General features: G+C 42.0%; 1 protein-coding gene across 3 annotated transcripts; it reads right to left on the reverse strand.

The window, feature by feature from the left end:
* Window positions 1-335: 335 nt before the first annotated feature.
* Window positions 336-17,128, reverse strand: cdcp1b (CUB domain containing protein 1b). Of its 3 annotated transcripts, none has more exons than XM_078955422.1 (13): window positions 16,948-17,128; window positions 15,369-15,587; window positions 11,525-11,866; window positions 10,201-10,416; window positions 9,655-10,005; window positions 9,348-9,563; window positions 8,058-8,411; window positions 6,569-6,928; window positions 5,162-5,359; window positions 4,725-5,081; window positions 2,503-2,859; window positions 2,325-2,406; window positions 336-1,547 (listed from the first exon to the last, which is right to left on the reverse strand). In XM_078955422.1, exons 1-13 carry the CDS (start codon window positions 17,057-17,059, stop codon window positions 1,061-1,063), a joined length of 3,651 nt encoding a protein of 1,216 aa, XP_078811548.1. In that variant the 5' UTR covers window positions 17,060-17,128; the 3' UTR covers window positions 336-1,060. The 3 variants fall into 3 exon arrangements, with proteins under 3 accessions (XP_078811548.1, XP_078811549.1, XP_011479037.1); XM_078955423.1 differs by having other exon boundaries at window positions 16,916-17,059; XM_011480735.4 differs by lacking the exon at window positions 16,948-17,128 and adding an exon at window positions 16,699-16,933.
* Between the last annotated feature and the right edge of the window lie 1,943 nt (window positions 17,129-19,071).

Here is a 19,071-nt window from a genome sequence, read left to right on the forward strand (position 1 = left end):
TACTAATCTTCCAAGTAACTGGCTTTGTCTTTTATTTCTGATTCCATCTGACCTGCAAAATCACTTTCAATAAACCCAGAACGGACACCGCTGTTGTCATCTCTGGAAGGAGACATCAGTCGGAGAAGAAAATTGGTTCGAGACATGACTTCAGCCGCTTCCATCCCCGGTACTTTTCCATGGAGAGCTCCTCCACGCCCAGCTCCTTCACACTGTTTTTGTGGCTCCAGCTCCTGTGGGAATCGTTTCCATCCTCCAGAAGGCATAAGGTCAGCGTCACAGCTTTGGATGGAAAATTGAAGGTTAAGGGTTTGGCGGTCACCTCAGTGAGGCTGTTTTTCCTCCCAAAGTTTTCCATGACTTTATTTCAAAGCATAATATCTACAAGACGTGAAAGAAAACAGCATCTTAAAAAAATTCAGAATATTCCAAACAATGAGGACTCTAGAAATCACTGAATAATCCAAAAGGGCAGAAACAGGTTTGCCTGCTTTTCTGCAAATAAAAGTAAATGAAAATCCCATAAGATTGACAATGAATATATTGTATTTAGCCAAACAACACAACAAAAAGAATATTCAAAAACACTAATCTTAAACAAACATGGAATAAAAAATGAAGTAAAAAAACAAAAACCTTAAGGAATCCTCTTTAACTTTGTAAGCTAAAAATTATTTTTTTATGTTTCAATCATAAAAATAAGTTACCAGTAGTTAACTTTAAACTTATCATTTAGAAGAGAACTATTTAAAAAAAAATTGAGTCAACAAAGCTAATTCAGAATTTTCCATCCGGAGGGCAATAAAAAATCTCGAATGCAAGCAAAACTCAAAGACGTCCTTTCACAGATCCACATACAGAAATCTGGTTTTGCCTTAAAAAAAAGTGCAGGACCCAAATTCTGAGTAAACGTGAAAATATTCCTGGCGGCTCACAGCTTTTAGGTTGAACCTCTGGATCAGGGCGAGTTCTGCACCGAGGGTGAGCCAGGCACAAGCATCTGTCTGCAGACATGTGGCGCTGAAGGAGGGTTTGGTAGCAGCAGCTCACCACGCCATCGCTACAAGTAATCATCGGACATGGAGGCCTCTGGCTCCACAGCAGACAGCCGGATGGCTTTGATGTCCCCCGTGCTCTTGAAGGTGTAGAGTTCATTGTCAACCATCCTGCGGTCCTGGAAGCCCAAGCTTTCCTGGAGCTGGATTGGAGTGTGTGGACGAGATGGGTTGAAAGTCTCAGATGGAGCCAGGAAGGCTTTGTATTGGCCCGTTTCTGGCTCCGGATCTGGTTCCTTAATGACGGGCAGCGCTCCGTCCGTGGCGCCAGTGAATGTTTGATAGCTGTCCACCTGCATTTTACCGGAGGGTAGGGAGTCGGGGTAGGGGTGGTCATCCAGCAGATGGCCGTAGACCAGAAACTCGTCGATGGAGTCGTAAACGTGGGATTCGTTCTCGGATCTGGTCTTGGAGAAGTGCCGGTCACTCGGGCGGAAGATGTTTCCTTTGGTTATGTAGGCGGAGTTCTCCTTCGTCAGCTTCTTCTTTTTCCTGTTTTAAAAGACAAAGTGCAAAACATAAGAACAGACCAAACAAATGAGGCTTGTGCCAAAATAAACCAGCTGCTGTTCCTGACACAACCCTGCATTTTTTGTGAGCACAGGGTACGTCGCTACATAGTTAACCAGTATCATGAAGGGTCTTGCCCAAGGACCCACACTGGATGGAGCCCATTGCAACCCCCCTGGGAAACAAATCCTGGCTTCTCATGCACCAGTCCTACAACTGAGCCATACGTATAGCCATAGTTCCTTCTTCTACATAAACATTGATTGTGGGGTACCACAGGGGTCAATCTTGGGCCCCTAAATGTTTCTAGATGAAATCACAAAAACAGATACTGCTTGTTGTTCCACTTCAATAAAATAATATTTAAAAAGTAAGCATTAATACAAAATGAAGATAAGATGTTTGTTTATTTATGTTTCTGTATTTTGAGTAGGTGAAACAAATGCACCTTGTGTAATGTTTCTGCACCTCTTCTATTTAATACAACAAAATATTAAGGCCACCATGAAAGAAAATAAATGCAACGCACAGCAGCCTCATTTGAAATCTTCAGGAAAGGCCTAAAAACTGAAGTATTTTGCACCTAAGTGCATAAAAATACTTTAAAAACAGTACTTTACAACACTGTGTGGCCCTGACCAGATTTTTTGGTTCCTCACGTTTTGGCTGCTTTGATTAAATACGTCTGCTAAATAACCAAATATAAAAAATAGATAACAACATTTGATCCATCACTGTAAAATCCATTTGTGCACTTACTTTGCAAGGACACAGACAACAGCCAGCACTATGACCAACACCAGAAGAGCTCCTGCCAACCCAAGCACGATGGCTAACAGAGCTACAGAGGGAAAAACAGAACAGAGAGGTAGTTTACTTCAAGGATGTTTCTAGCTGCAGAAAATAAAGTCAAATAGAATTTAAAATGAATGCTTACGGATCTTTTTCTGAAGAACTATATCAGTCAAAAGACTAAAATGTCCGGTTTCTGGCTTGCAGTTAGACATGTTGAGATAAAAAGTATTGGACACCACTAATTCTTTCTCTATTTCCTCCCCCTCCTGGCGGCTCAGGAGCTCCTCCTCTTGCCCCAACATCTGCACCAAGATGTTAGCGTGTAATTTGGAACATTTGGGCCGACTGACGTTGACAAACTTGAGGAGAGCTTTGTACTGATCGGGAACGCGGACGATCCAGGATACGGTAGAGAACTTTTTCATGCCGTTGGGCCAGTTGGGGGTGACCAGCGTGGTGACGGACGACACGTCTGGGATGACCGTGTAGATGAGTCCCTCTAAAAAAAAGAAAAAAAAGAAAACAGCGTTAGAGGTCTTCTGTGAGACTCCATGCTGGGAACATAAACCCAACAGAGCCCCCGTGTGGACGTCTGACCAAAATCATCGAGTTTGATCCCAATAAATGTTCAGGAAAATAAAATTTTTGAAAAATTGTAAGTACAAGAGAAGCAAAGGGATAGTGTGTTGTCTTTACTTAAGGGCGCTGAAAAACCTCCAAACAACAGAGAACAAGTAAGAACTTAATTCAAAAACCACTGTTGATCTTTGAGAGCAAAAAAACAACCAGAAAGAGACATAAAAATAGAGTGTTCTGATGAAACACAGGGCGATCCAGAGCCAAAGGACCTTTTCTGACCGCTAAAAATGGAATGGTTCAGGTTCGGACGGCTGTAGGAGATCCAGCAGCTTTGTCCCGGATACTGATGTCAGAATTCAATGCGTCTTTAAAAATATTGGATATTTCTCATTGCTAACATGCTTTTCTGAAAGAGTGTATCCTAAGCAAAATTCATGGCAAATTCAGTTCTTGTACCACAAAATGCATGATTTGTCTAAAATATGAGCGTAAAATAATAATACTAATAATAATGATTAAAAAAAGTTACATTTTAGAAATAAAAAAAAGAATTAAAGAAAAACATTTTGGCAAACAAAAGTAATTTTCAGAAATAAAAGTAAAATGTTAAAAAACGAAATACAAAACTGGGACAGTGGTCCCCAACCACTGGGCCACAGACCGGTACCGGGCCGCGGGACACTTGGCACCGGGACGCACAGAAGGAAAAAATAATTTCCATTTTATTGTTTTTTTCAGAAAAAAAAGTTTCCTTTTGAAAAGTGACCGGATTCTCTCTGTTACATCCGTCACACTTAACGCACATCAAAGTTGCGACACCAAACATCACGTGATACATACTTACACCCCGCTAAAATTAACCAAACCGGCAACCAAAACCAAATTACGGAGCAGACTGGACCTAAGTAGCACACTTCGGGTATCATTGTCTCCAATAACTCCAAGATGGGACCGTCTCGTTGCTGCAAAACAAGCTCAGGGCTCCCACGGACTCTGTGCTGCTGTGATTAGCGAGCATTTTCATGCACTTTTTATGTTGTCTTATTTTGAAGGGATGTTTAAACATTACCATAGCAACCAGAGTGTGTCGCATTGGGTTGGGGTAGAAACGATGTTGCTCATGTGATGTTCTGTTGTTGGTGTGACGTTACGAGGACACCGGTAATAAAGTTGCACATGATTACACAGTGGATTCACGTTCATTATTATTATTGTTATTATTATTACTAAAGAGAAAATACCACCCCCGGTACATGGTAAACGTGTCTACCTCAACCCCACCCACCCCCCCACCCCCCCACCGGTCCGCGGTAAACTTTTGCAGAGAGTGGGGCGAGAAGCTTAAAGAATTCTCTTCCTTCAGAACCATGGCAAAAAAAAATTGGCTTTGAGCAACCCCACCACCACTTCCGGTCACCCATCTGTTTACAATCTCTCCCGCTAGTTTACAATCTCTCACACCCCCAACCTAACATTAGCGGGCAATGGCGGGCAATGTTGGAGCTATCCAGCCGCACAATTTGAGACAAAATCCAGCTCAGACGAGGAAAACAAAGACGTTCATGGATGTATTTGTCTGCAGGTGGATGATCAGAATGGGGTGGAGCAGGGAGCTTTTGCCCCACTCAGCATATTTCCTTTGTCAAACTGCAATTTTTTTGTCTGCTCCGGATCTAAAACTATTTTAATAAAAGAAATACTCAGAAATGTAGTTTTGAACATGTTAAAACACCATTTTCATCAGCGTGGGTCCTCAATACCTTTGATAATAAAACAATCTCTTACCTGATATCTCCTTACTGACACTGACGTTGAGCAGAGGAACAATGGACCTCTTGAGGTCCCTGCCTGGGGTTGTGATGGAGGCATTGGCGTGGACCTGAATTTTCTGGAGTGTGCCGCTGGAACAGAAATCTCCGATCGGAGTTCCGTCACATTCCGTCAGACGGAAGGACGAAGCCTGACTGCACTCCTGTCCTGGAATGGACTGTCTGAGATTCCCCGCTGGAGCGACCAGGTCCAACGTGCTGTTGTTGGGGATGGTGAAGTTCCACGTGAAGCTGTGGAGGGGCACCGGCAGAGAAAAGTCCAAAAGCGGCACGGCGAGGGCCGTGGGCGGACATGACGTGGCACTTCGACAGTCTGGGGGGACAACGGGAAGAAGTTGGTTAAAAATTAATTCAATAGATGTCACTGACTGTATGTACAGGAGGAATTCTCACCGATGGCTTTGGTGGCGGTCAGGCGAACATCTTCATTGGGACAGTCGAGGAAGGAGAGGCTGGCCTTAGTTCCTGCCGGCACCAGAATCTTCTCTTTGATCACAGAGTTTATCCTCATTTCACAGAACGGGTCCGACGACATTTTCTCAAGAAGCAGAGATATTCCTTCTTGCTGGGTGAGATCCACGGTGCTGACAACTAACAAGGATGGAAAAGGCAGAAGTTTTTTTTTTTTTTTTTATGCATAATGACCAGAAAGTACGATTTGAAAATCTCTTATTCTTTCCCGCAGCAGTCCTGGACCACAAGAACCAGATTGTCTTTGCAAATTCTGCATTCTTACCCCACCTTTGAGCAAGAATTTGACCCCCACCACCTACTCAACAAATAAATTTGAACTGGAACACGATTAAAAACTATTATGGGATTGACCAGAGGACCTGTGGCTTGTTGGTCCTTTAGTTGCAAACATGTTGAAGCGACCTTCACAGAAATTCACATACAAATCCAAAGGAAGTTATGAGTTTATTATGGGATGGCCACACAACCTACGGCTAGGTGGCAAATTGGTGGCAAAGTGTGATATTTGTTGATTTTCCCATTTTCCCACAACATAGGGAAAAAAATACTGTTGTTCAACGGATCTTCACAATTTCACACACACCATCAGGTTAAGTCCACTACCACAACCTAAGTTTTGCTGACCTTTGACCTCAGGAAGAGGCCGCCATCTTTAATTTTCCACAAAAACAAAAAGCAAAACCACCTTCAAAACCATCTACAAATTTATCTCAGATGGGTTTAGATCTATCGCCTCCTAAGTCCTGGAGCATCATTGGGAAGCTACTTGGGCTTTAATTTCTTCCCTTCTGCATATGACAGAAATCATAACAAGATTTTTATCTTGATCTAAAAATGACAAAATCATTTTAATCACACCTGTCCAGATGAAATTAATGTCAAGTTTGTGAAGTAATTTGGAGAAAAAAAACCTGCTTCTATTGATTTTATTCGACCTTTGCCAGATAAATCCTTGCTAAATTCATGGTCAGTGTTTCCAAAAAAAACCACCATTATGATGTAAATTTGGACACCCTAAACATTACTTTAAAGAACAACACAATATTCCTGAGGTGGTCCTTGAATGCAACATAATTAACCACTTATTATTCTTGTAAACATGACCTTTAGCATTTGTCTTTTGTCTTTTCCTCAGCTGTCCAATAAGCATCATCCTCTCTGAGCACACATACTTCTTCTCAAAACACAATTCAGTCCATTTTATAACTGAAAAAGTTGATTTACATGTAAGTTGTGTTCATTTTAGTCAAAAAAATTCCTCCCCAGTTTAGAAACATTCACATTTTGATCTGAACAAAACGCTGTTAAAATGACGTGCAACTCTACCTGGATGGCCGCTCCTCATTACAGAGACTTTGTAGCTGAAGGTGAGCCCCGGGAGGCTCGTGTTGGTTTGACAGTTCTTCAGCACCATCTCAAAGTTGCCTTGCTGGTGCTGCGGTTGAGGATCCGTCAGAGACAGACGGAGCGTCTTTCCGTTTTCCTTTTGATACTGCACCACCACCGTGTCTTGGATGCATTCTGGAGCTGTGTGATCCAGCAGCAACACGGAGTAGTTGTGCATGGCGGGCACGCTGAAGTTCCACTGCATCTGCTGGTCATCAGGGAATTGTCTGCGGTAGTCTGCTGAGAAGAAGCTGGTGTCCGTCACACCGCGGGGAAGCTCCACTTTTGCCATGGCGATCACTGCAAACATGAAAAGTGTTACGTTAGCAAAAATGTAATCATGTGCATGATTTTTGATTTAACAATCAGTAGTGAAATATTTTTGCACATCATAAAAACCTAATTGCACAGCAAGTTTAGGAACCTTGCGAGAAAGAAATGGTCATAATAGAATAAAATGATCTCTGTATGCATTTTTCAGACTCTAAAACACCGACACCTTTCTACAGGTGTAAGGATTTCATTTAAACTTTTAATCTTATCGTTCTTCCCAAACTCTAGTCTCTGTTGTCATCTTAGCGTTCTAAATTAATGTTATTTTCTCTAATAACCTGCATTTTTTTCCTTTAGAATTATTGAACATAAAAAAATCCCAAACTGTGACGATTATTTTTGATTATTTATCCCTAAATTTCATAATACAAAACCCCTTCATCAACGAATGCTATCAAACACATTTACAGCTTTCTAGCTCTCTATTTCTTATAAATTTAACATTTAGAAATGAAGTCAAAGATCTTATAAACAACCAAGAATAATCTTTATGCCTTAAAATCTTAAGCGGGACATAAATGCACTAGCTGTATTACTAAAGAAATGATCTCCAATGACATCACAGAACTTCCTGTCCGCCATGCTGGAGGGTAAAGCCTGTGGTGGTGCTGCCACAACCGGAAATATCATGAATCAGATTGTGGATATTGTTGATTATCGGCAGTCATCAGGGAGAAACAACCAACAATGTGTTGACTGAGCGAACGGAGGAACAGCAAACGATTCCTGCCAATCTACGAGTTTGCTCGGATCATTTAATTGTTACTCCTCCCCACGAGCACAGCAGAATATAAAGTAGTTTCTAGTTCTACCTGTCATTTACGCCGTTTTTAACACTATGAACCGTTTATGCGCCTCTAGTCCCTGGTATGCACACATCTCCTGGGTTGTGTAAAGCAGTTTCAGTGACAGAAGCACCCTACGGAGGAAGCCCATTTCAGCCGCTTGTATTCGGGACCTTGTTCTTTTGGATCATGTCCCGGAGCTAATGACCGCAGGCGTGTATTGGAACAAAGATGGACCGGTAGGAATATAATAAGACAAAAAACCTAAAGACATTTCAGTTAACCAATGATTAACACAAGACCATGCTTACTTTTTGTCTCTGGGCCAACGCTGACTTTGAAGACAACCGGGTCTGCCTTCACCCCCCCAGGTACCTGCAGCGCCACACGGCCCTTAAAACGAACCTGCATCGTGGTCACAGGGCCTCCTTTGCAAAAGGAACCAAGTGATGTCACCCCGGAGCGGGGATATGCCTTCAGAGAGTACGTATGGCTGTCTGGACAGGTCTCTTCTTCAGGGATCTGTCGCATTCCTGGTTCTGGAAAGTCCAGCTGGAAAGTTTGGGATGCCAAGACTTTCAGGTCCCACGTAAAAGTTCGGTTGAAGTCCGAAAAAATGTCCTTCGTCTGAACGCTGTTGGCGGGGCAGCCGGTTCCTGTGCAGTCTGGAGACGGGACAACAAACGAGGAAGAGAGATTAAATCACTTCACGATGTTTAGAGAAACAATAAAAGAATTATTATTAGAGGATTGTAATATTAAACACTTTTATTAAACTTTTTTTTTTTAAATTAACTGTACTCTGTCCTGCAGAAGGACCAGAGTATTTTTATTTTTTTACAATTCTCTTCTTTCTGCCCTTTTGAGCAAGAATTTTTGCCTCTGCCACAAACTCAAAAAACACACCACAGATTGCACCACCATTTGTTCACCACAACCCCCCCCCCCCCCAAAAAAAGGAATGATGACATCACAGTAGGAGAACCCATTATAAAAAAAAAAAATCGAAATCGCTAATGGAGCTCAAAAAGAATATGTAAAAGTCCTTTAACGAGACCAAAACACGTGTTGGGGTATCCAATGAAAGTTAATAGTAAATTTATTCAATTATTTTTTAATAGGAATAACATGAAAATTGAACACATAAATCGTTGGCCATGTGAGATGCAATATGAACATATTAGGAATATGGGCATGTTCAGCGAAATACCTCTGTAGCCAACGAAATTCCAAATTTTACTTTTGCTAATTCTTCCAAAAGTCATATAGACCTGTTCGTCGCTCCCAGGCATCCAAAATATAAAACTGTTGCTATGGAAATAAAGGCAAAAAGGGCGTAATGGGTGGGCAGCAGGGGCAGCGCATGCAGACCAAACAGCGCCGATCTCAGCTTTAATCATTTTGCTCCTGATACGGTTCCTAAAGTATGATGGACAACACTGTAGCCTTTTCTCAATATCCATGAGTTAAAAATATCATAAATTCAAAACATTGTTTTTCTTTTGTATTTAAATATAAAATGAAAAAAAAAAGATATTTTGCAACCAGCAGAGCAGCCCCAACCTTTTGAAATTAAATAAAAAGCAGTCAAATATCCTCACCTATTTCTCTGTTTATGTCCATTTTGAAGATTTCCTGCGGGTTAGGACACGTAAACTCCACAGACATGTCGGGGCTATAGGTCAGCCTCTGGTACTGGGGGTCACAGGTCTGATCGGGGGCCTTGCCCACGCACACACTGCACTCCGGCTCTGCAGCGTTCCTATGAATGGTGACGACGACGTCCTGGTCGAGATGCACCGGCATTATTCTACTACCTTCAGGCAAAAGGTTCAGGAACATTTAGAAGCTTTTTTTAAACAGACAGTAACAAACAAAATCTCAAAGAGTTCTGCAACAGTTCTCCACCTCTTGGTCTTGTATTAACGCTGAAAACGTTTCCATCCAGTTCTGCTCCCCCCGGGGCTTCAACCATCAGAGTCGTGGCTCCCAAAAAATCCAATTGGGTCACAGACCCACCTTTGCAGTAGCTGCTAGTTTGAACATCTCCACCCCTCTTAGTTAAACTGACTGTGTACTGGTAGCCATCTTGGCACGTTTCTCCTTGACTGATCTCCTTAACTCCACCAACAGGAAAGCTCACATTTAAAACTGTCCTTTCAGGGACGCTGACGTCCCAAGTTAGGGTTCTGTTAAAGTCCTTGAAGAAGTTTGGATCCACCTCTGCAGCAGCAGGATTGCAGGAAGTCTGTGTGCAATCTGGAAGGGAAAAGGTGGAAAAATGTTGGATTTATTCAGCGTGACATGACAACAACAAAAAAGCCTCAACTGTTAAAAAGATTTTCAAAAACAACAACAAGCTTTAGCACATAAATATAGGCGCCATTTGCTGAATAATAGATTTTCTTGATATTTGTATTTGTGTTGGATTTTGTGTGCTGCTGTCACTCTCACCCATTTTTGTCACCATGGTTACACTGATCACATCCTGCGGTCTGAGGCATCGGAACTCCACAGTGACCTTTTTGCCGCTGGTCAGCGTTTGCCCAGGCGAGGTGCAATGAGGCAAGGGGCCTTCTTGAGTGCAAACTTTACAAATGCCCAACTTCTGGTTATTCATGAGGACTACTGTTGAACTTGGACCAACCGTTATGTCCATTTTGGGCCCCTCTATAAAGGACAGACAAAAACGTAGAGTTTTAAAGCTTTAGTTGGAGAGCAGATAAGATTTTTGAAAATAATTCATGTTGAAATTATTTTTCTAGCAAGACAGAAAATAAGAAATGTTTTTGTTAAACTAGGGTCTCTTTACTTTCTTAAGATTTTGTTTTTTGCAATGACACTGTTAAGCCTTTGTTACATGCCTCCAGGTTTTCTGGGTCTGTGGGTTTTTAGGTTTGACGGGTCTGTGGAGGGTCAGAAAAAGGAACGGCATCTTAAGGGGAGTGCAGGTGTCTCTCCCAGTCCCCTTTAGGCTCATTCGACCACATCAAAGGTTGTGATTAAAATGGAACATACCATTGTCATGCGTGAGGTAAGTGTATCGTGAAGTATTTCTAAGGTTGCATGCACTTATAACGTATGAATGAGACTGTTACGTTCACACCGCTCTTTGCAACACGCGTTTAAGCAACCACTTTCAATAAAAAGTCTTTGTAAATGCGCTTTTCAGGCTTTTGCGTTAAAAACTCTTACATTTACGCGTCGCTACTGAAGTTTTTAAGTAGCGTTGAAAGATTTGTTAATGATGTACAGATGGCGTCCCTTTTAATTCACCGAAGCGCCAGTCGTTTTTTGATTTATCATGAAGAAGAAATTAACAGTTGAGGTCTGTATCCTTCCGTGCGACACACCTGCGCCTCACCAACTTTATCCTCACCTGTTGCATAAGTGTTCACTACGACCTGTTGCCTGCAGCACGACCGTAAAAACAAAAACAAAACAAAAAAACATCTTCTCTCTACAGGTTCACCAAGTGGTCTACGACCTTGATATTTCATGCAGGTCACCTGCGCGCCTCGTATAGGTTTTTCCATCTGCGGACAGCCAACATCCACCCATAAGGCTTCAACCTGGTTGCCACTGAATGTTGCACAACCAGGATTTTGGCCAAAATATTCCCAAGGTTTACAAACAGTCACCACTACAGCTCACGACAATCAACAAAAGACATTCACAGGATGTTTCTGAGAAGTTCCTGTTTTCTGTGTTGCAGTTTCTATCTCCTTTCAAGAATCTTGAAGACCAAACTGTTCACCGTTATGCCCTTGTAACTCACCCAGGGGTCCTGCGGAGGCCTGAAACAGCACAGACTCCACAACGGTCTCTGGTTTTACGTGAATAGACACAAGAGCTTGATCCAGCAGGTTCAGTCGCGTCACGTCCCCAGCTTGACAGTACCGAGTCAGGCCTTTGTTGTTGGTTTTGGATGCTGCCACAGAATACTCCAGACCACCGGAGCACGGCTGTGACGTCTCCTTGAGCCCCTCTCCAAGGATGTCCAGGGTCACGACGGTCTCCTCAGGGGCTGTCACCTCCCAGTTGAAGGTTCTGGGGAACTTTGTCAGGATGGATGACTGCACTCCTATTGTCTGAGGCTGGCACGATTTGTCAGTGCAATCTGAATTTAAGAGAATAAAGAGTGAGGAGGTGTAACCTGCAGTTAAAAGGTGCTCCTGCAAAATGTTGTCCTTTTTAATCTTAAAAAAACAAAACAAAAAATTCCCATGACTGATCGATTATCATTAGAAGTGTGTAAAAAAGGAGAATAACTGGCACGATATCAAACACCAATGCAGCTCTGAATAGAAAAAACGGTTTGATTCTGTTCAGATTGACATTTCTTACACAAGTCCTGGGGACTCATTTATAAACGTTGCGTACGCACAAAAGAAGGCGTACGCCACTCTCTACGCAATAGTTTGATTTATAAAAAGCAAACTTGACGAGAAAATGTGCGGTCCTTCACGCAAGCTCTGACCCAGGCGTACGCACAAAAACGGGTGAAATGAGAAACGGCGACACCGTTGGCAGATGGAAGAAACACGTGAAAGTGAAAATGACAATACTGCCTCTCAGAAATAACATGAAGACTTCACAAAGCAAGTCTTACAATTAACAGCCTACACGAACACCTGTTTGATCGATCAGCAGTGAAACAGAAATTCAAATGAACACTTATTTCCAAAAAGAAAAGTGAAATATGTTCTGCAATATTGGCATGTTGTGCAATTCATCCTCATAAATAATATAGTTAACAGAACGAAATAATGTACAAAACTGATATTCCCGTCAATGTGTCCGTCTGGCGGAGCAGATATAGGTGCAATCAGACAGACAGATGGATAGATAGAGAGAGATGCATTAATTGTCCACTAGGGAAAGTTGTTTACATAGTAAAACATTTCTTCATAAGCTACAGAATTATGGTATTCATGCATATGCCTTTAGTTTGTTTTATTTTTGATAAAACAATGTATGGCGTATGTCTCAACCATTCAGAAAGCAACAAGAAATTACATTTGCGCTGATCAATTTCCCATTTCCATGTCGATTATTGCCGACATCTGTAGCTTGTCAGATGCAATTAAATGGAGGGAAATAAAATGCCCATCACAATGCGTAATGACGCACAATGGCTGATCTTGGACTCTTAGAAGATGTGGCAAATGGAAGAATTTGGAGTGAACGCATCTTTAGACAAGAAGACTTGCTGGCAAATGAGGACGAGTGGCTTATGAGCCGGTTCCGACTTCCTCGAGCCGTCCTGTTGGACCTCTGCGGGCTTTTGGGGGTGTGTCACCCGGTGCATCTGGCGCGTCGGCGTCCCCCTGCGCCTCAGTCACCACTCCACTAAGGGATTCCCCAATTCTTTCCGCTTGTCTCTCATCAAGAGGGGTCAGCTCCGGTGTCCGTGCCCCCCTGTTGCAGGCACACTCTGCTGGCGATGCAGCGCCAGACGTGTTTTTGCCTCGACTTTGATGTCCGACCATTTCTTTTTTATTTAACCACGGTCCGAGGTTGTGAGGCTACAGCATTAACGGCGTCTGCCACTCACGTGCCTTTTTGGCATTAGTAATGCCCACACTGTGCCCTCCAAACAACACTTTTCTCCTCTTTTCCACCTCGCCAACGATAAATTCTACTTCACATTGAGTGAAATTACGTTTTTCTCATTTCCTCTCGGTGTGTGCCATGGTTTCGCAATCAATGAATATTCATTTGTGGGCGTTTCACGGACTATTTATGGGCAACTATGGGCGTGTCATAAAGCCGCAAAAGCTGCGCTGCATTTAGAATTGGTTGTGATTTATTAAGGAAAGATGCGTAGGATGTGTGTGCGCACGGTTTTATAAATCCGAATATTTCTGTGCGTACGCACGTCCTATGTTTCATCCGTACGCCACTTCTGACGCAAATCCTACGCAAAGTTTTATAAATGAGGCCCCTGGTCCTACTTTAGGGAGCTTTGAATGCAGCAAGTCCAGCAGATTCATTTGTTTGGTTTTGTCTACTTTCACACTGCACTTTTGAGAGTGAACTATATAGTTGCTAAGTTGATAAAGGCATCGCCAAAATGATGTCCTATTTGGGTTTCAGTCCAATTTTTCCTTGTTTTTGGTTTATTGGAGATTGCGTTTGTGTTTATGTTGAAGTGAACCCCACCAGGGTTCACGTGCAAGGAAACTGAAATCTTTGTTTTTCCAGGAGATTATGTTTTCTTTTCATTTTGCTGTCCGGTGGGACAGTGGTTAGCGTTCTTGCCTCACAGCAACAAGGTCCCAGTTCAAGTCCTGAACCCCATTGGTGACTCCGTTTCAGAATCACCAATGGGGTTCACCAATGGAGGACCTTTCTAGAGGGAGTTTGCATATTACAACTGCTGTTTTTTTGGTGGGTATTGAATACGGTGCTGTCAAACTGAAAAATATTTGGCCACTTTACTGGTCAGTTTACACTACTTGCTGTATGTCACTTTGGTGTTTTTTCGGATGTCTTTTTATTCTGTGCTGCTGCTAACAAAAGAATTTCCCCATCGTGTGATTATAAAGTCCTCAATTCTATTCTGTTCTATTCTATATTCTCTAAGTGCATGCTTGGATTTTCTCCAGGGACTCCAGCTTCCTTCCACTGTCTAAAAATATGCTTCATAAATTAATCGATTACTCTAAATTGTCCTTAGGTGTGCGATTGTGGCCCTGTGTCAGACTGGCGACCCTACTGTCGCCTATGAGTGACCCCGAAAGGGGCAAAATGGGTTTAGAAGATTTCAGAGTTCAGGTGAGCTTTTGGACATTTTTACAACTTCTTAGGACAAAAGACAATAAACGTTTTAACCTGTTCATATACAAAAATACATTCTGATATGTTAGGGCCCTCCCCCTGACTGTATTGCTTAAAGTGTTACATTTGGAGAACGGACACTAAAGGTCAAAGAAAATCCAAACTGACTAACCTACAATGTTTATGTTCAAAACACCCTTAAACACGTCAGACTTTCACTCTTCCCTCTTGGTGGTAAAACAGAGCAGATCATCATCCTTAAAGCCCCACTCCAATCGCTTTCTGATCTGTTCCCAGTGGTCCCTCAATTGTAGCTGTGCCGTTTTTAGCTAAAATCCCAAAAACCTGTGTTGTTTTCTAGAACATGATTTCTGAAAAGCGGCTGGAGTTCATCCAAAATTCTCCTATGAGTCGTGGGCTGGACTATTGGTGCAAAGCAACCCCTGCCCCACTTCCCTTCTCCATGTCTGAGCGATCCGAGTGGGAGCTTGTGGCCCGCCCCGTATATTTTCAACATCACAAATACCCTATTTTTCAAACGATAGTCTTTCATCAATGATTTGATCAAAGAAATACTATTTGATCTTAATTTTCTTTATAGGTATCCTCCATCATCAGAAAAATACCACAAGAGCATGTCAAAAACACCATTTTGGTCAGAGTGGGTCTTTAATTTGTTTGGGATGAGGCAATAGATGGAGAAACAGTGTGGAAACAAGTCAGTAAAATGATTTTTATCCTAAAAAAAGCAAACAAAACTATACAGCAACCGCATTGTGACAAAGTAGAGGAAAGTTTCCGACAGGCAAGCAAAAGGATTGCTTTGATTGCAAACTCACCAATGGAATGATTAACCGTCACTGTGAACGACTGATCCAGGGGCTGGGAGCAGTTGAAGAGCAGTTTAACTTCCGCTTCAGGCACCAGAGACAGGATGGAGTGACAGGAAGTGAGGTTGTCCCCACTGACCGTGCACACCGCACACTGAGCCAAAGGCAGCGTGGTGGACACCGTCACAGTGGAGCCTTTGCTCGGCTGGACCACAGTCTGAAAGCATCCTGAAGGAACGGAGTAAACATGAGAGTTGTTACCAAAGTCAGACCGCTGGTTACTTTTCATCAGACATGCCCATACCCAGCACTGTAACAGCTGACCAGCGAGCCTCATTACTCATTTGAAGATGGATATAGACACTTAACCTGCCAGATTAGGAAATCTGCAGATTTGGCAACAAGTGAAGTAATTTGTGGTGTGCAGCTACATTTTAGTCAGATTGTGGTGCTGTGTTTTATCTAGCCTCTCAAAGCTCTTTATTTTTTTATTAAATCAGGGTGTAGACTTTTTCCTGATGTTGGGCTCCACGTGGACGAGGTTGCATCACCGATTGCTGCAGACTCGTTAGCCGCACCTCAAAGGCTGGACTCAGATCATTTGACCAGAAAACGTTACACATTCAAGTTTAGGTAAATAACCTGGGAAGGAAGTTGGGCGTGTTGTTGCAGCAGCGAATGGGGTCAAACATTAGTTTCTCTGACCCCGAAAAGGGGGAATGACGACTTTAAACCAGGTGAAGCTCAGAGTGTAAATTTGGTCCTTTGATCCAGGACTTAAATAGAAAATAGGTCTGAAAGAGTACAATTCATGCTAGGACATTTAAAAAACTAAAATATATAACTTTATAACGTATATAACATTGAATTCAATGTGAAGAAGAAGCTCAGAGTTTGTCCATTTGATCAATCCTTTGCCAGTTTGACAGTTGAGCAGCAGATTGCAAGTCAATCATTAATGAAACTGGAAAGAGTTCCTGGTTTTCACAGAGGCCCATAAACGCCCCATAAACCCTTTGAAAAATGAGGGGCTAAAAGTCATAGCTGAAGGATTCTTCTCAGCTTCAGACAGAGTTGAACTGTCGTTTCTCCTCCTGTTCTTTAGATCTAAAGTGATCTGTCTAAGAACTGGCGCAGGAGCGCAGCCTGGTTTGGAATGAGATCACCCCGCCCGCCTTTATCTCAGCTGTTGGACCAACTGTGGACTCGCGCCTCGCTTTCCTTCTGTTTTTAAACATTTCTGGAACACACACACACACACCATTCAGGAGTTCACACAGAGGGCTTCAGCACACAAGCAAAAGCAGCTTTTTCTGCCTGACAGACTTCAGTTTCTCACCTGATGACTCCAAAGTTGTCAAAAATAAAAGCGTCGGGAGCAAAAACGCGGTGCGTAAAAACATATTCACATAAAAAAGCAATATTTTTATATTTAAAAAACGGTAAAAATGTATTTTTAAAAAAGTCCCGAGCTAGTGTTTCCTTCAAACCCGCTGTAGCATTTTCCGTATCTTCGCAGCATCACGCATCGGCGTTGACAGCCACTTCCTGATTACCTGCGCGCTGCGGAGGGCGTGGACGACGTTACCTGTCCGAACTTGACAGGAAAAGCTGGACCCGCCGTTGCTTTTTTTATGGAAAAATATATATGTGCATGTTAGAGGAAGTCCACTTAGACGAGTCTTTGTGAGAGTCCCCATGCTGGTGGCACAATGGGCGCCCTATTTATACGCGGCCCGGGTGCCAAAGATTGTTGGCACAGAACTGCGCGCGCGCGCCCCGAAACGCGGCAGAGGGGGTGGAAGCAGATTTCTATGCGCGCCTGAGTTACTCCGAAATTCAATTATAATGAGCCTCAACAAAAAGAAAAACATACTTTGATGTTATGATGTTATAAATGAAACTTTAAAAAGGTAAAAGGATGACGAAGTTTGCTTCGTTTTTGTTTTTACAGTAACAAAAAAAAAGGTGAATATATTTTTTGAGTAGTATGGAGTGTTGCAGAAGTGCCTTCCTGCCACCACATGCCTCCTGACTCAAACATTCCTGTACTGAAACTTGCCCCAGGGTGCAAACACACACACACACACACCAGTGTTAAAATTTGAAACTTGCAAATGTCCGTTCCCATTTGCTGATTCATGATTTAGTCCAAAATTAACAACAACAAAAAAACAACACCAACTTAAGGACTGGAAGTCTCATTTTCAACTCATCCCTTTCATGAAGCCACAATACACCAAAGAAACACACAAAACTACCAAAATGAGAGGTGAAAAAAGGAAGCGTCTCACTGAGTGAACACACCTTAAGGCAAACTGCATAAAGGCCATGGTGTTTTTGTTGAACCAGTCTAACAGCATGCAGAGTGGCTGTTGTGACGGCTTCAGTGTGTGTGTGGGTGTCCTCTCAACAAGGGATCTCAGTGAAGAATCACCAGCTGTCACACTACTCCACCCCTCCCATGTAACTGTAGATCCCTGCCTGCCAGCAGCATGTGCCGCCCGCCGTGGGGTGGGGAGTTTCACAGCCCAGAAAGGGGGAATTATCTGTAACTGTGACGAATCAACACAGCAACTTCACTCTGATCCAAAGCATCTGGGGTTTGATTGGGTTTTTAACAGTCAGCTAGTACTATCAGGTGTGGTTTTTGAAAGACCCACTCTGACAAAAATCATGTTTTGGGTGTTTTAATGTTGTACTTGTGGCCTTTTTTCTGCTGATGGAGGACACGAATAAAGAAAAATGAAGCTTAAAACTGCATTTCTGTGTATTTCTTCATTCAAATTGTTGTGACTCAGGAGCAGACGAACAAATGCAGTTTGAAAAAGATCGTATTTGTGACGTAGAAAACACGCTGGGCGGGGCCACAAGCGGCCTGCTCCTCTCCATTATGATGCATCCACTCTCAAGACCCACTCTGACGAAAATCAGAGGTGAATTTCTGCTGCTGCTAAAAAACAGAGTTTCTGTTTTTGATTTAACATAAAACAGCAATCATAAAAAAGACAATTATGAGCACTTTGAAAATAGATTCAAAGATGATCGGAGTGGGAACGGAAATTCTTGTTTTTGTATAAAAAAAGTAGTTTACATGGCTGGAAAGTGGCATCAACAAATGCTTTGATATAGCTTTAGTTAAAAAAATACTCTTTATTTATGTTTTTTTAATTCTGGCTATTTGTGTAAAACGTTTATTTAAAAAAAGAGAATTCTCCGTCGTTTAAGAACAACTTTAGCACTTTTACATCTGTAAAACAAAATTCAATTTAGCATCACATTCAAAAAGTCTCGATTTAGTTCAATTTCTGGAAATTTCTGATTTTTCCTTCAAAATAATAATCTAATTTTAGTTTATAATCGCCACATATTTAAGTAATCTGTACAAAATAACTTCCTTGTAATTAAAAAATTGAAAGATAAATTTGAATAAAAGGTCATTTGCATAAATATAATATCCAAACAGTTCACTTTTCATTTTGTGGTATCTTTTTTTAATAATAATTTTGACTATAAAGTAAAGTATAAACATTTATAAGTCATAGGAGTTTATGAAAAAGGTTTTTAAGGAAAATCCAACAGCTTTTCACAATAAAGCAGAATCCACTTCACTTGATGTTTCCTTCAATATTTTATTCTAAAAATATTTTTTTAGTTTAAAATAATCTTTTTTCATAAATAAAAAACAATCCCTCAGACCCTCAGCGTGTAG

This window comes from Oryzias latipes, chromosome 11 (assembly GCF_053564925.1).
Source record: "Oryzias latipes strain Hd-rR chromosome 11, Olatipes_Hd-rR_3.1".
In the NCBI taxonomy this organism is placed as follows: domain Eukaryota; kingdom Metazoa; phylum Chordata; class Actinopteri; order Beloniformes; family Adrianichthyidae; genus Oryzias; species Oryzias latipes.

What these genes read in the sequence shown, in the direction of transcription:
- cdcp1b (XM_078955422.1), bottom strand. Translation starts at nt 17,059, where the DNA reads ATGGGGACTCTCACAAAGACTCGTCTAAGTGGACTTCCTCTAACATGC. An exon ending in AACCATGGTGACAAAAATGG is followed by an intron (nt 10,006 to 10,200) that starts GTGAGAGTGACA and finishes TTTCCCTTCCAG; the next exon opens with ATTGCACACAGACTTCCTGC. An exon ending in GACCGCCACCAAAGCCATCG is followed by an intron (nt 5,082 to 5,161) that starts GTGAGAATTCCT and finishes TTGTCCCCCCAG; the next exon opens with ACTGTCGAAGTGCCACGTCA.